At 43.0% G+C, this 17,897-nt stretch overlaps 1 protein-coding gene across 2 annotated transcripts in view; it reads left to right on the forward strand.

Annotated features, from left to right (window-relative positions):
* septin9a (septin 9a) overlaps positions 1 to 17,897 on the forward strand; it is a 206,043-nt gene that overhangs the window by 179,906 nt on the left and 8,240 nt on the right. For both annotated transcript variants that reach the window (XM_080447130.1, XM_080447131.1), the window contains 4 exons: positions 7,968 to 8,195; positions 12,804 to 12,932; positions 14,002 to 14,083; positions 14,572 to 14,709. In XM_080447130.1, the coding sequence (XP_080303256.1) occupies positions 7,968 to 8,195; positions 12,804 to 12,932; positions 14,002 to 14,083; positions 14,572 to 14,709 (577 nt within the window). The remainder of the gene's footprint in view (positions 1 to 7,967; positions 8,196 to 12,803; positions 12,933 to 14,001; positions 14,084 to 14,571; positions 14,710 to 17,897) is intronic.

A 17,897-nucleotide genomic window follows, 5' to 3' on the forward strand; every position in this document is an offset into this window, starting at 1 on the left:
ACAGAATCTGGCAACACTGCATGTGGCCCCCAGGGGCCCTCTGCAGGTGCTCTTATCTTCTCTCTTTAGCATTCCGGCGCTGCTTTCCAGTCAAACAAGTTAACGGCCAGTAATTTATGTTTATGTTTATGTTATGGTTAAGGTGCTCACTGTTTTCCGTTATTTATTTTCTACTGTTGCTGTTGTGTGGCTGCCAGTTCCCACCTGATGTTGTGTGGGAGTCCTGACTGCTGCAGACCATACTGAATAACTGCTAGCTTGCATATCATCTTAACCCATTGAGACCTGAAGCCGATTCTACATGTCTCCTAAATCTCAACAGTTTTCTGAAAAACGTATGTTTCTATATCAGTGGTGCTCAATCTTTTTCATGTCCAGGACCCCCAAAATTATATGTATTTGGCCGCGGACCCCTATAAAAATATGTTGTTCCAGGGACCCCCCAGAAGCAACGATTTGAGTTAAAAATGTTTGCTTTAAAAATATATATATTCAAAGATTTGGACACATTTACACGATTTTTCAAAAATAGCAGATATACAAGCTCGTAGCGCGGCACTCGGTGCCGCGCTATGAGCTTGTATATCTGCTATTTTTGAATAGCCTAAAGTGTAAAATAATGCTTTTTAGCTCAAATCTAAAAATGACACAGTTCCAGGTCTTAATGGGTTAAGACTAGGATTTAAGTCTAAGATCTGTAAGATGGGCTGTGCATGGGTCTCTGTATCCTCCAAAGAGTATGATACGATCTCCTACCATGGTGGAACAGTACTTAACCAGAACTCCAATCCTGGCCTTTCCTCATGGACTCAACCTTCTGCCAAGAGAAGGTCTTTGAATTCAACTTCCACAGATTGTACTGCCATACTGCCATACTGTCTTGCTGAGAACGCAACCACCAATTATGCACAGCTCTCCATTGTACACAAAAAGCTGAATGACCACCTCGTCCTTCTGGAAGAAGCTGCGCAGAAGATGTGTTCATCCAACAGTTGGCCTCTGTGTCAAACACACTGATGTTGTTGTAGTATTCCCCCTGTTCCCCAAAACCCCCAACTACAACAAACATCTTTGTCCCGATGATGGTGGCAGAGTGAAGTTCTGAAGCAGGTGGCCGGATGCCTCTGGTGTTAACTCATTCACTGCCACTGACGTGAAAAACGTAATTTGTCCCGTTTACCAATCCTGCCACTGACGTAAAAAACGTTTTTTTTGAAAAAAAGTAATTTTTTTTTTTTTTTAGGTTTTTTTTTTAGGTTTTTTTTTTAATTTGACCCAAAGACCAAGGAGATATGATTGTTTAAAGATCTACACTCCCATCCACTTCCTTGTTAACTTAAAACTTAAAAATTCTGTATCTCGGCTCCTGAGTACTTTTTTTTTTAAATGAAAAATCTCTGGCAGTGGGCAAACGCGGCCAGCAATAATTGTGGCAGTGAATGAGTTAATTAAAGACCAGACCATTGTACAAGTGTCCAACTTGTCGATGTTATTAGTCAATCCAGTCAGCTTGTTGTATCCTCCATAAACGTACATGACCTTTGCCAAGACACAGGCTGAGTGTCCGGTCCTCGTGGCAGGAACAAACCCAGAAACTTTGGGCTTTAACCATCTGTGGGTGTCAACATCAAATGCATAAAGAACGTTGTCCCAGTAGTCCCCTGTGACGGTAGTCAAGGGACCTCCAGGATAAAGTATTCTCTTACAATTCACTACACCCCCCCCAAATGTAGATGATAGATTCTACCAGCACAGCTGTGTGGCCAAAGCGCATGGAGGGAACCTCAAGAGGACGTCTTCCTCCTCCTATAGGTGTCACTGGGGGGAACTTCATCCAGCGTAAATTCACTGTGTTGAAGACGCTCACATCAATCTGATCCATGGTGTAGGATTTGTTGTTATAGTATCCTCCGAAGTAGTACACCTTGTCCCCCGCTGGTTCAGCAGCACAAGCAAGTGGCTCGAGAAGGATTTCTTCCGGACGCATGGGACCTCTTTTCATGGGCAACGTCCAGCACAACATTCTCTCTCTGTCTCCCTCTCTCTCTGTCTCAGTCTCTCCGTCCCTGTGTCTCTGAGTTCCTTGCTGTATTTTTATCTGTCTTTTAGCCACTCTTCATATATAACAGATGTCTAGATCTCTGTTCCTGGATGTGTGCTGCATCTTATATAAGTTGACCAGAGCTCTATTCTGATGTCACACACAACACAAACCATTGCGGAACAACACCGATTCACGCAGGCGTTAATATCTGCATACATTTATTAGAGAATCCTGAAATATTTGTTTGTCAGTGTGTCCTGGACATAATTTTGCATCCACACTGGTAGTTACAAAGTTACTGGCTACCATTCATTTTCAATGGAAGCCAGCGATATGAAGATACAAAGCGACACCCGGCATTTGTAGCTGCTACAAATGCCGGGTCTACAAAGCTACCATTAAAGTTGAGCTGGTTGCAGCTACAAGGGCTCACTCTGTCGCACTTCTTCCCTATCCATGTCCATTCTATGGAAGAAAGTCAAAGCATGCTATTATGTGAAATATGATGTTAAACAACACTATACTGTCTTCATACACAGGCAGAGGAAGAGAGTGAAGGTAGAGCAAAATAACAAATGTAGTCCATGAGCCAGAGCCCCAAAATTGAGCAATGATTATCGAAAGAGTGGGCAAAACCATACCTATATTAAATTGTTCATAGGGTCAATATAAGTAAATAAATGTATGATAACCTTTCCACAGGAGCAGCTTTTTCATATTTATCACATTTTGTTATTTTCCCCATACGTACATGACACGTGAAAAAATGACAACATTTAGAAAATAGTTATCATAATGAAACTTCCCCAGTTGATTACTTACATGAAGACAATGATTTATCGTATTACAAGTTTTCTGAAATTGTATATTTAAATATGCAAATTAGGCATTTAGTCCATGAGTCAGAGCCCCAAAATTGAGCCAGATATTGAATATTCCCTCGTTAAAAACCTTTGACTCCAACATCTTAAAGGAGAATTCCGGACAAATTAAGTGTTATCTTTGATGTCTCGTTACTCACCTACCGACGTAAAAAGTGGCGTTCTTTTTTTCCATAGATTCCCCTGTCGTCATTTTTTAAACCGCCTCCGTTGTCATAATGGGAGCGCGTGGGTTAGGGAAATTCGTCTATTATAACCGATGCAAAGTTATTTTTTTCTCTACTACTATTCATTGTAGAGTCTCATGATAGTCAAACATGCGCTGAAACTTCCTGCGAGGCTACCGTTAATGGCGAACGATTTAACACTGGTTGCTTGTTTCCAGAAAGAAACAAGCAATCTTACACGATTCTGTAATCTGGTAGCATCACACACAACAGAGTAATCTTGTTTTATCAGATAATCTTAAAGGCATCACACACTACAGGATTCTATCCAGATTCTCGGGCTTGCCCGAACACAGTAATAATAAAAAAAAACATATATATAAAAAATTAAAAGCCACGTTGATTTTTGATAATTTTGGAACATAAATCTTCTCTTCTTTGAGTCCCTGGCACACAACCTTTTCAGATGGGGGCCGGTCCGCAGCCAAATACATACCAATTTGTGGGTCCTTGACATGAAAAAGTTTGAGAAACACTGAGTTTGAGCACTAAAGAGGGATTGAAGAAGAGCAGGAAAGTGGATGGGAGGGTGTGGGAGGAGGAGGAGGAGGAGGAGGAGGAGGAGGTGGTACAGTAGAGAGGCCCTCCTCCTCTTCCTCCTCCTGTGGTAAGCTGCTGACTGATTACTGGAACAGGAAGGGGAAGTGGTTGAGGAGGCCAGGAGTTCAGCTTCCATAGGTGGGTCTGTCTCCGTCTCTCCTATAAACACCCTCAGTGACTCAGCAGGTTTACACACACACACACACACACACACACACACACACACACACACACACACATACTCACACTCACTGACCCAGCAGTTTTACACATGCATGCAAGCACGCACACACACACACACACACACACACACACACACACGCACACACTCACACAGAAATAATGAGTGGCATAGTAAAAGCAGTACTCAGTAAAAAGAGCGATACGTTATGTGAAGCAGCGGTGGAGTTCCTGTCCACAGTCGAGACGGTATTCCTCACTGGATTCATTCCCTTCAACAATGACGTAAACCCCTAAATGACTGGAGTTCCCCAGGGCTCTATACAAGGGCCTCTTATGTTTTCCCACTCGATGCTAAATGTCTTCGGCAAAGTGTTGTGAGCTTGTAGATCGGCTGTGAATGTTCACTCCCAGAATAGAGACGCTAGGGTTCATGCAAAATGCACAGACACATAGACACACAGACACACAGACACACAGACACAGAGACACACAGAGACACAGAGACGTGATTTGAATTGAATTGAACATAGCTTTTTGTCTGCAGTTTTCTCCTGCTCTGCACTTTGTCGTTTGATGTATTGCAGGCAGAGTGATTTTTTTAATTAATTTTTTTCCTTTTTCCTTATTTTTTTATTGTTGGATCTCGTTGCTGGAATCCAACCGCTGTTCAAAGTTCTTGGCAGTCTGGCCCGACTGCACCGAGGGGAGCCCATGCTCTGTGTGTGTGTGTGTGTGTGTGTGTGTGTGTGTTTGCTTTATTAGTAGCCTATACTTGTGATGGCCAAATGTCCCCACAAGTATAGTAGAATTTGAGAAATACACACAGTTGTTGAAATAGTTGTTTTATGGTTACAAAATATTTTTATAGTTTAGGTTTACAATTAGGGATTGAGGTTGCGGTTAGGATTAGACCAGCGGTTCTCAAACTATGGGTCACGACCCAAAGTGGGAAGTCGCGGGAAGGTGCCGTTGGGGCAGTGGCAACCCAAAAAAAGAATACAAATCCCTTAAAATGTGGGGTTGTGGCATAAAAAAAGTTTGAGAACCCATGGATTAGACCAAAGGGATTCTACCGTTGCGTCTCAGCCTTAAACGGCCAGTCCGGTGCGTCACAAGGGTAGGGACAATAATAGCAGAAGAGAGAACGCTGGCGCAACATGGACAGTTTAGGCCTTTTATTTAATTCGGTGCAAGTAAAACAGATAGACTGATGAAACGTCAGTATCTGTTTTACAGTGGTGGAAAGTAACTAAGTACATTTACTTAAGTACTGTACTTAAGTACAATTTTGAGGTATTTGTACTTTACTTGAGTATTTCCAATTTCCAATACTTTTACTTCTACTCCACTACATCTCAGAGGCAAATATTGTACTTTTACTCCACTACATTTATTTGAAAACTTTAGTTACTAGTTACTTTGCACATATAAATTATTACATTATAAAACACACATTAACCACTTTTTAGTCCTATTTTATACATAGGCTATTTGAAAATAGCAGATCTACAAGCTCACAACGCGTTGTGAGCTTGTAGATCGGCTATTTTCAAATATTTAGTACTTTTACTTTTGGTACTTTAAGTACATTTTGATGCCAATACTTTTGTACTTTTACTCAAGTACATTTTTAATTCTGGACTTTTACTTGTAACAGAGTATTTTTATATTGCAATATTGGTACTTTTACTTAAGTAAAGAATTGTAGTACTTTTTCCACCACTGACAGATAGACTGACGAAACGTCAGTATCTGTTTTACTTGCACCGAATTAAATAAAAGGCCTAAACTGTATTTAGGGGTTGGAGTTGTAGCTATGTGTGATTTTGACTTAGTTGCATGCCGGTGTCGAGCATCTATAATATATATATTATTAATGTTCACGTAATTGCGGCTATTTTCATGGCGGTCCTAAAATGTTGGTGTCCTCATAAGTATAGTAATACAAAACACATGAGTGTGTTCATACACATGGATATGCATGTGTATAGAGTACATTAGGTAGCTGTACGTAATCAGTAGAAGAAAAAGTGTGTGTGCGTGTGTGTGTGTGTGTGTGTGTGTGTGCGCGCATGCCATGACAACTGTCCTCATAACACACAAATATGAAGTGCACGTACGGGGTGATAATCTATGCTAGCTGTGAGAGGAGTCGGGTTACAAACCCCAGCGATCTCTCACTCTTTCTCTCATTCACTCTGTCTCTTTCGCTCTCTCTTTTGTGCACTCTCTTTCGCTCTCTCACTTGTCCTTTCTCTTTTCACTCTCACTTTCTCTTTTTCTCTCTCACTTTATCTCTCTCTCTCTCTCTCTGTCTCTGTGTGTGGACGCCAATGTGGGGTGGTGCTGGGCTTAGTGTGTACACAGAGGAGATGATCAGTGGTGAAAAGTAGCTAAGTACATTTACTTAAGGTATTTGTACTTTAATTGAGTATTTCCAATACTTTTACTTCTACTCCACTACATCTCAGAGGCAAATATTGTACTTTTACTCCACTACAATTTGAAAACTTTAGTTACAAGTTACTTTTCAGACCACTTTAGCCCTATTTTATACATAGGCTATTTGAAAATAGCCGATCTACAAGCTCACAACGCTTCGCGACGCGTTGTGAGCTTGTAGATCTGCTATTTTCAAATAATTTTAGTACTTTTTCTTTTGGTACTTTAAGTACATTTTGATGCCAATACTTTTGTACTTTTACTCAAGTAAATTTTGAATTCTGGACTTTTACTTGTAACAGAGTATTTCTATATTGCATTATTGATACTTTTACTTAAGTAAAATATCTGAGTACTTTTTCCACCACCGGAGGAGATGGGAGGGGCCCCAGTGAGGGCTAGAGAGAGACCTCATGTACCAGCTGGGTGTTTGTCTCATGTGTTGTGTGTATGTTGTATTTGTGTGTGTACTGTGTTTGTCTGTGTTTTCGTGTGCGTGTATTATGATCATCATGCAGCGTGTCTCCAGACCTACTGTATATGCTGTTGAGTCAAGTTGCGACCTCTGTCCCTCCTCGTGTGTGAGAGAGAGAGAGGGGGAGAGACTAGGCGTCACTGTTTACACACATGCAGCTACTGTACTGTAAATAATCCTATTTGTGTGGACCCCCCACCCTGACGAGCATTTTGAATTGTATGAGTTGAGGCATTACATTTAGTTTGAGTCAGTTCCACAGATACATATTTTCACCTCTTTCTTATATTATTTAACAATTTCGCCAATGTTTGACCAATTTTTATAGTAGTTTGATTACTTTTGATACAGTAATGGTCTTTTATAATCTTAAATTGTCACTTCACTGTCATCTGGGGACCCCCCAAAAAAATCATGTGGGGACCCCAACCACTGCTGTACCGTACACATTCCACACAAGATGGAGTCCTGTGTTGTTGATCATATAAATGCAAAGTGCACAGCATGAGTCACCCTCTGCTAACAGCGCAGCATTCTGACACACTGCAATGCAAACAGTAGACTGTAGACTCCTCCTCATCAGCAGTGGTGAAGAGTAACAAGTACATTTACTTAAGTACTGTACTTAAGTACAATTTTGAGGTATTTGTACTTGAGTATTTCCAATTTCCAATACTTTTATTTCTACTCCACTACATCTCAGAGGCAAATATTGTACTTTATTTCTACTCCGCTACATCTCAGAGGCAAATATTGTACTTTTACTCCACAACATTTATTTGAAAACATTAGTTACTATTTACTTTTCAGATATAAATTATGATATAATGAAACATACATCAACCACTTTAGCCCTATTTTATACCTAGGCTATTTGAAAATAGCCGATCTACAAGCTCACAACGCGTTGTGAGCTTGTAGATCTGCTATTTTCAAATATGTTAGTACTTTTACTTTTGGTACTTTAAGTACATTTTGATGCCAATACTTTTGTACTTTTACTCAAGTAAATTTTGAATTCTGGACTTTTACTTGTAACAGAGTATCTTTATATTGCAGTATTGGTACTTTTACTTAAGTAAAGAATGTGAGTACTTTTTCCACCACTCCTCATCAGTGGCTGTGTGTCGCGTCTCTCACCTCCACCGTTCTCTCTTCTCCACCCCTCCCCTCAGGGTCAGAGGTCATTCCCAGCTACAGCAGTGGTGCCATCATGTCGGAGGCGGTGGTGGTGGATGCGGCGTTGCCCCCCAGCGTGGGGGGAGGCGGGGTGGGTGGTCTGTACGGCGGGGAGAAGCCCCTTCCCCAGGTGGACTTCACCTATGTGGGCATCGATGCCATACTGGAGCAGATGAGGAGGAAAGCCATGAAGCAAGGCTTCGAACTCAACATCATGGTTGTAGGTAGGTGGGACAGGAAGACCTTGTTGGTGCATGCATGCATGCAGTGGTGGAAAGTAACTAAGTACATTTACTTAAATACTGTACTTAAGTACAATTTTGAGGTATTTGAACTTTACTTGAGTATTTCCAATTTCCAATACTTTTACTTCTACTCCACTACATCTCAGAGGCAAATATTGTACTTTTACTCCACTACAATTATTTGAAAACTTTAGTTACTAGTTACTCTTCAGATATAAACTGATATAATGAAACATATACATTAACCACTTTAGCCCTATTTTATACATAGGCTATTTGAAAATAGCAGATCTACAAGCTCACAACGCGTCGCGCTGCGACGCGTTGTGAGCTTGTAGATTTTCAAATATTTAGTACTTTTACTTTTGATACTTTAAGTACATTTTGATGCCAATACTTTTGTACTTTTACTCAAGTAAATTTTTTATTCTGGAATTTTACTTGTAACAGAGTATTTTTTATATTGCAGTATTGGTACTTTTACTTAAGTAAAGAATTTGAGTACTTTTTCCACCACTGCATGCATGTTGTCTCACACACACACACACACACACACACACACACACACACACACACACACACACTGTGCTTTGTTCACACTAGCAGCAACAAACGCTACGAAACGACCAGGCGTGGTTAGCTACACTGTCAAGAGTCACTGTTTATTGTTTTATTTTTGGCCCAAATTATTGGGTATTGGATATTATCACGATATCAAACATAGCTTAAAACTCTTAAAATTCCACTTTTGTTAACCATCAACCAACCTTGGTTAGCCTGTCACTTTGTAGGAGCTGGGGTGAACGCAGCATTCATTCTCTTTCTGTATCTGTCATATAACACCTGGAACTGGATTTAGCCCACCCACATTATTATTTAAAAAAATGGGGGGGGGGGGTGCTTTTTTGCCTTTGTTGATTGTACAGTGTAGGTTGACAGAAAACGGGGAAAGACTAGTGACACTTAGCAAAGGTCCGTCGGGTTTGGGAATCGTACCCGGGACTCGCTACCCGGCTGCATCAGAGCCGTGTGTGGTACGTGCCATAGCTGCTAGGCCATCGGCGCCCCTAGCCCACCGACGACATAAGGGGAACCCCACCTGCCTCAGATGTGACGAATCACATCTTAGGCTTCAGTCTCGGATAGTAAACACTGGGGCAATTTGTAGTTGCATGTAAAACAAACCGTGCTTAGTGAACAGCCAATGACAATGCACTTTAAATGCTGGGAAGTTTAGGCCGAGAAATATATGCAGTTTATTGTAAACGTGAACAAACTTGTGTCTCTACAAACACACACACACACACACACACACACACACACACACACACACACACACACACACACACACACACACACACAGTCATATCGCTCTGTCTGTCTCTGCCTTTATCTTTTTAACTCTATATTTCTATCTATCCCTCTCTCTTATCTCTACAACATGCGGTATCTTGCTGGTTCCATAGACAGGTAGGATACTATAATGCATGTGGATTGAAGTGTAGCACAGTGATGTGTCTTCTAATTGAGCCTTTATGGAGACAGACGGCTTCAAACTTCATTTTAATTACCAGCCACACACACACACACACACACACTCACACACAGCGGGCCTCAAAGCAAATACACACCTTCCTCACTTAAAAGCGGCAGCTCGGTTGGTACACACTCAAACACACACGCCCTTACAGTACCTAAAGACAGGCTGGTCGTAAAAACAAAGGACCAGCCCCACTATGTCTCCTGGCTCCTTTGGTACATGTGGCAACGGTTGCTCTTCTACATTCTATCCTCAAAGACAAAAGCTCCTATTTCACATGTAGCCTCCAGGGCACGACACAGATTCATGTAGAGAACTGGAAACAGACTAACACACAGGCATGCCTACAGATACTCGAAAAACTTAAATGTACTTTGTTACTGTCCACCACTAGTTCCGGACTGCTGCTTTTATTGGATGACCACAACTGGACAATGTATAAAGGCAGTGACAGGGCCGGTATACAGTGTGCTGTAGGTCAAATGTTTAGGAATATTTAATATAGCGTTCTTGTGTGTGTGTGTGTGTGTGTGTGTGTGTGTGTGTGCGCGTGCGTCACACTGTGTCAGCAACAGCTGCTTCATGTCTCATTTATGCTTCGTCGTATGACGGTGTTGCGCACCGATCATAGCAGATCTACAAGCTCACAACACTTGTAGCTCTATGTGCTATGTTCGTCGGGGGACACGGTCGTACAACAAAGCATAAATCGGGCTTCGCTTCGGTTGGTTCAGCAGATTGTAGCGTCCTCTGTGAACACTATGTAGAAACCTTTGTATTTAGTACAACGGTTTGAAGTACAACTCCTTCATAATTGTACTTGTACTAGTTTTCAGGCATCTGTACTTAATGGTAGGGTACAGTAAGTGATAAGCTAAGTGTTAAATAGCTCAGTAACACGAGTCTCCATGTCTCTCCAGCTCTTTATTAAACAGACAATGCATTTTCAATAAGGATGGAGAACTCACACAGGATAGTGATTTAAGCAAGTGGAATTGGAAGTGATGACACGATTAAATTAGCAGACAAAACTGGAACTGGAACACTTCTGATAAACGGCTGATAAACGAGTACTCTCTTCTGATTGGTTGGAATTTTGCAACCCACCTGAAAATGTATTTTCTGTTTATTAAAGAGCTGGAGAGACCCATGTTACTGAACAAACACTTTATAGCAATGACTACTATCAGACTATAGTGCTTTAACCTTTTAACAAAAGACGTTTTGTTTTAACCCAAAACAATATCGCTTACCGTAAGTATTTTACTGATAACTTTTTACTGTTGCCCTCTCCATTTTAATACAAATATATCTATATTTTCATCCTCCACCATTGTTATGAGATTTAATGGATGATGCTATGGGAGCGTGCAGTCTTTCCCTCCGTCCTGTAATAAAATGTAGATGTTTCACATAGTGATGATTTCACAATGCCTCCATGTGAAGATAATCTCATGAACCTCATCTCTGTACTCCATAAAACACCACAGCTGTTGGACGGACAGTACAGTATGTCATTGGGTTCATGTTTGCATATAGCGGTACTCGGTACAAAAAAGATTACAGTATATTCCCGTCATGTGTGCATGCAGGTGTGTGTGTTGAGGTTGACATTAGCCCATGTGCATCCGATATTAAGGACATATTAGTTGTTCAAATTACTTTATTAGAAAAGATTATACTTTATTGTCCCAGAGGGATATTTGGTTTCACCATGGGACGTTGGTGGGAAAATCTCCCCACCAGGCAAACGGTGTGTGTGTGCGTGCTTGTCCGTCTGTCCTGCCTGCCTGTTCGTTCCTCCGTCCATACACCAGTGACACTGCAATCCTCTGTGTTGGCTCAGAACGCTGAGGAAGACCGATTAGGTGGAAACGCGTCCATTGCTTTGTGAGGCAAATAAATCAATGAAAGGACATATCGAGTGCTGGCTGTTCTCTTGTTCTCGTAGTGAGAGATGTTACCTGCAGAGGGCATCCCACTCCCTCCACACCCCTGGTCATTATCATGACAAATTGACCACATATATGAAGTTTAAAAAACGAAATTCTATCCAAACGATATCTTAAAAGTTAATTCCGTGCCTCAAAAAATAAGTTTGAGAGCGTTTTAAAACCAAAAGTAAAAACAACGTACAGAAAACAATGGCGTCTCGTTCCATTTTTGTCGGCTGCACTCGGTTCCATTCGGTTTCACTCGAACAGTTCTCATGGACACGGACGCGCACGGACGCGCACATGCGTGCGTTTCATTTACGTCCCGGACGTAGGGAAAATACGGATTTCAGAAAGAGCACTGTGTTTCAATGCAGGAAAACACCCCAGCATCATTATATAGTGGCTGATAGAGAGGAAAAAAATGCAAAATACATATATATAAATATTTTTTAAATGTAGGCTTAATGTTGCCTAGAATCCCTTTAAGTGTTACTGTAGCTTACTCCCTGAAACTCAAAGCACAGTATATGCCCTGCCCAAGCTGGCCTCTCCGTGTTGGCACACTGGTTTACATTGTGTCCCCCATACTGGAGACCTGAGTTAGAATCCCAGGAAGGATATAGATCTTATGGTTTGCAGTGTTGAGCCGTAGTCTGAAGACACACTGTCCTCTTCAGACTCATCCCCCTAGTACTTCTCTCTCCTTGTATCCCCTCTTGTCACCTTTGTTTGATAGATGCTAGTTTACTATGCACATATACTTTTATCTTAGTCACACTTTCTCATGTTTGTGTTACTTAGATTTTCTGTTTTTTGATCAACAAATGTACAGAATGTTAAGTAGATAGCATGATGTTAGGTTCATAGTTTACCTGGTATCCTCGTTTCTTTGAGGCACTGCAGTGTTCTCTCTGCACTCTACTTATGTGACTCTTTACCTTGTTGTTTATTGACTAGAGTTCATGCTTACTACACGTAAGACGCTCTGGATAAGAACATCTGCTGAATTCCTAAATTGTATTTGTGTGTTGCAATTTTTATGGACGCCAGGTTTAATGTAACTTGTTTGTGTGTGTGTGCGTGTGTGGCTGTGCGCGCGTGTGTGCGCAGGTCAGAGCGGGCTGGGGAAGTCAACCCTCATGAACACGTTGTTCAAGTCCAAAGTGAGTCGTAAGTCAGTGCTGCCAGCGGCCCAGGAGAAGATCCCCAAGACTGTAGAGATCAAGTCCATCAGCCACGGTATGTATTGTACAGTAACGTACAGTCATGTACAGTACCATAGAGATCACATTTTCTAGTGGCCCCCTGATCCAGTAAAGGTTGAGAACCATTGACTTAATCCATTCGTCGTCGTTGTTGTTTTCTCGTCAGAAAGACACTCTCTCCCACCCTTCATTCCATCTTGTCAGTTCTTGGCTGCTCTTCTCCCATCCTTCCTTCTCTCCCACACTTTGCTCTTCATCACACACAATGACGTGTTCCTGTCCTCTCTCTCTCTCTCGCTCTCTTTCTATCTGTTTCGCTCTGTCTCTCTGTCCTACTCTTTATCGGGTGCGGCCATAGCTTAGTGGGTAGAGAGGCTGTTGGGTAATCAGAAGGTCACCAGTTCACCTCCCGACCCACCCATGTCCAAGTGTCCCTGAGCAAGACACTTAATCCTTTAACCCTCCCTCCTCCCGGCTCCAAGCTTTCATTATGACCACCTGAGCAACCCTCAGCTGAGTGACGCTGAAACTGAACTTGAAGGAAACGCACACAGATGGACTATATAGTGAACATAGTTATTTCATTGTAATTTGCTTTAAATTACTCGACAGTTCATGAACACATGCATTGGGTAAATCATTAACCGAATTAACAGACATGAACAAGATTAAAGTCCATGATAGGTTCTACGTGTTGGTTTTGCCACATTTTTGGTTAATTGTCCAGTCCTATTCTGCAGGAAATGCAATGTCACAGTTTGCAAACATTCATATTGCGATGATGCGAGAGTGTGGTCTAGCCAACACCAACTCAGGAATCCTGGATCGCTGCCCTCCACGCCCTCCTATCTAACATCAGGGTCTTGAGCTCTACATTGTTGTTAGCTAAGCTGCCGTGCCGCAGTGTGTCTACGTAGGTGGTGCACTTTCTTGCCTTTCCTGGCTTTGCCCTGGGTTGGCTCCCATAGTGTCTTGCATGCGTCTAGTTCCAGGTGCCTGACGCAGTGCACTGCGTCAGGCACAATACATTCATATGAATGTTTATGATGTAAAACGTGTGTGTGTGTGTGTGTGTGTGTGTGTGTGTGTGTGTGTGTGTGTAGACATTGAGGAGAAGGGTGTTAGGATGAAGCTGACAGTCATTGACACGCCAGGCTTTGGAGACCAGATCAACAATGAGAACTGGTGCGTTTCAATACAGCTGCTACACATCTTAACACAGCCCCTGTTTCTGTTGACTTTCTCAGCACTTTTGTGGAATAATGGATTACCTGCACGTCTTAACCTCTGGAACCCCAGCATCCATATCCTGGGGGAAACATTAGCCAAAAATAGTAGATCTACAAGCTCACAAGAGGTTTGGTGGTCCAAGTCCAGAGCCAACTCAGGTCCAGTTGTCCGTTGTAAACTTGACGTCCTCCACAAGTGCTGGCTGAATAGCAGCTGGACCTAACCATCGATTAGAAGTAAAATTAGTATCTTGTATATTGACTAGTTTCACTACTTTTGTGTGACACTCTTGTATGATGAAGCAGGGCATCAAATTACGAAAACATATAAAAAAGTTTAAATATGGAGATGCAAGCTTTCTGGCTGACAAACGTTATGCATTTTGGTCAATAAACGCCTCAGTCCATGTATCTGTCTCTCTCTCTCCTCATCATGGTGTACAGCTGGCAGCCCATCATGAAGTTCATCAATGACCAATACGAGGCCTATCTGCAGGAGGAGATCAACATCGACCGCAAGAAGAGAATCCCTGACTCCAGAGTGCACTGCTGCATCTACTTTATACCCCCTACTGGTCACTGGTGAGACTGCATGGCACACACACACACACACATGCGCACACACACACGTTGGTATTACTATACGTCACAATTTTGGGACATATATTTTTTACTAGCCTGGTAAACCCTCCCGGTCGCGGAATTCAATGTAATTTGAATGAATTACAATGCAGCAGCAGAGACTTATGTGTGCATGCATATAGATAGGGTGGAGCAGTAACATTACAGATATAGAACATGTGTTTTTTGCAAAATTCTTACGTGTAAGGGCGAGACACAAAGGGTAGTATTCCCTCATACACATACATATGTGTACACTTAGTGGTCACTTTTATTGGGTAGAGATACTGGTTAATAGAAGCATGTGTGTGCAGTTTGGTCCATGCAGCCTGCAGTCAAGGACAGGAGGTTGTATTTCTGTAAGAACATGAGACTGCAGTAACACGGCGACCTTGAACGCTGGGTGATTATTGGAGCCAGATGTGACCATGGCTTCTATCATCCCACAACCAGTCTCTGTCCCGGGGGCATTCGTTCACACACTGCTGGGACTACGGCTTACGCTGTAGAGTTTTTCATAGATGCTAGTTTTACTATGCAGATGTACTGTATGTTGGTTACCTTTTTTTTATCCCCGCCAGGTCGGAACGGGGTAGCCGGAACGTTTGCCCCACAACACACTCGCCCAGATTTATTTTTTGCGGACCACTCGCGCCCCAGCGGTTCTTGTATTCGTTTTACTGAGGTTAAGGTTAGGAATAAGGTTAGGTGTAGGCATAGTTTTACTGAGATTAGGTTTAGGAATAAGTTTAGGTTTATGCGTAGTTTCACTGAGGTTAGGTTTAGGAATAAGTTTAGGTTTAGGCATTGTTACGAAGATGACGACGGCGATACGGTACTACGTCCGTATATGGACACAACGCCAGCGTGACGTAGTCTTACGACCGCATGACATCATATCCTACCCATAGATACTACGACGCTGTCGGATGGGAAGTGTTCGGAAGTTATAGTAATGATAATAATACCTAGATAAATACCAGGGCCTCTTCACCATAACTAAGGTGCGTGATTAAGGATCTATCTCAGTCCGGGCCCCCCAGTCAAGCACTTACGGCGATCAATAGAAATAGCCAGCCTACTAAGAAATACAGTCCTTTAATATAATATCGAAGTAGTGGCAGAAACCTCTGTTACAGGCATAGTTTTGCTGAGGTTACGTTTAGGAATACCTGATTTCCTCTTCTCCATCATAAACACTGATACATGCATACAGTAAACAAACACAACAGCAAGCAACCCATGGCGTTGAAGTGTCAGTGCTGCCCCCTGCTGCCTGTGTGGAGCATAGCAGCAGGCTGGGGGAATGAGAGGCTCCACAGCATAGATATAGAAACCTAGATACCTCATTGGCCTCTGCAGTTCGTTGGAGCGACCCGTTTGGTATGTTGCCCGCCATATTTCCGGGGGGAACGGGCACTGGCCAATCACACCGCCCCCACCTGCCTCTGATTGGCCTACTGAACGCCCCCTTCTGTGATGCACAAGGAAATTTCCAGCTGCCCCCCGGAAGCGAAGCGGAAGTGCGTCCGAGATGCCGACGCTTCAGAGCCAGAGGAGGCGTCTACCTTTATATGTCTATGCTCCACAGTGTTGATGTACTATTGACACAGTGAGTGACTCATCCACATGAGTCATGATCAAATAACGCAGAGTCAGCGTGAAGAGAAAAACACAATGCATGCAGTTGACTTTGGCCTGACATTCATCCAACACACTGTATGGTACATTATGACAGAATGAAGGCAAATATAATTTCTCACGTATAACATGTATACTGTATGTTACAGGTAAATTGGCATTCCAGGTAGATTGGAAAAGAAGGGCTTGTTTTCACCGCCCCCAGGCAATTCTGTAGAACCAACGCCAGAGGGCAATGCAAGCCAGACATGAGTCCCACACCACACCACACCACGCATGCACACGCGCATAAACGAGCACGCACACACGCATGCGCGCACATGCGCACGCTCACACACACACACACACACACACACACACACACACACACACACACACACACACACACACACACACACGCGAACAGCCTTATTCCATGCAGTTGAAGCACAAGGGGGCGAGCCTGAGGAGGCGGGGCTGGCGGGCTATGTTAGTGCAGTGAGTAGCAGTTGGGGCAAACCATAGAGGGGCAAACGCGGTTCCCACAACAACATTTACGATTCTGTGCCTATCGGTACATAACTCGGACGGCGCTTAGTCGACTAGCAGACCATCGGCCGGTCGGTGCGGGCACGCGCGCCTCCTTGGCCTCAAGGTCTGCTGAGTCGGCGCGCCTCCGTCATGGTCCAAAACTATACTTTATCGGCGAAAAAAAGTAGTCCGCGGTTGTTTGAAAAAGTAATGTCCCAAGCGGGAGTCAAACCCAGACTCCCAGTGATAGTGGATGGGGAGTCCAATGATTATCGAAGTGCGCCACTGAGGCCGGTATGTATGTATATCCATGTTGTCGTAGTCGTCGTCCTCGCATCGCAGCCCCGCCCCGAGCCTAAAAACAAGCGCTCCACTTCCAATCTACCTGGAATACCTGTGACATATATAACCATTACATTGGGGCGGCAGTGGCTCAGGGCTAGAGCGGCCGGGTAGAGTGAAATGAAAACCGCAAGGTTCGATCCAGTTCGATCCCGGGTTGAGGGGCTCCCCCAGAGCTAGTGTCGAAGTGTCCTTGAGCAAGACGCTGAACCACTAATTGCTCCCGATGAGCAGGTGCCTTACATGGTTTCCTCCGCCATCGGTGTATGAATGTGTGTGTGAATGGGTGAATGTAATGCACAATCTACTGTATGTAAAGCGCTTTGGATAAAAGCGCTATATAAATGCACCATTTACCATTTACCATTACATTTGTGTGTATGTAGCGACATGGCTTTCTTTGTTCTCCGGCCTTTTCAGGCACATAGGATGAAGCTTTAAGACACACACTTAACACATTTGTGCCAGAATTTTATAATAACAGATTACGTTTGGTGCCAGAAATCTCACCGTTGAGCTGGGCGGCGCTGTTTAAGCTGTAGACTCCAAGACGAGCAATCCATGTGAAAAAAAGCATGCCTGCATTTTGCACGATGGTCCTGGCTAACGCCTGGAACTATAACATCTTTCACGCCGGTCACAATGGCGCAGCGATC

Source organism: Gymnoscopelus braueri (genome assembly GCF_963280865.1).
Source record: "Gymnoscopelus braueri genome assembly, chromosome: 13".
NCBI classification, from domain to species: Eukaryota; Metazoa; Chordata; class Actinopteri; order Myctophiformes; family Myctophidae; genus Gymnoscopelus; species Gymnoscopelus braueri.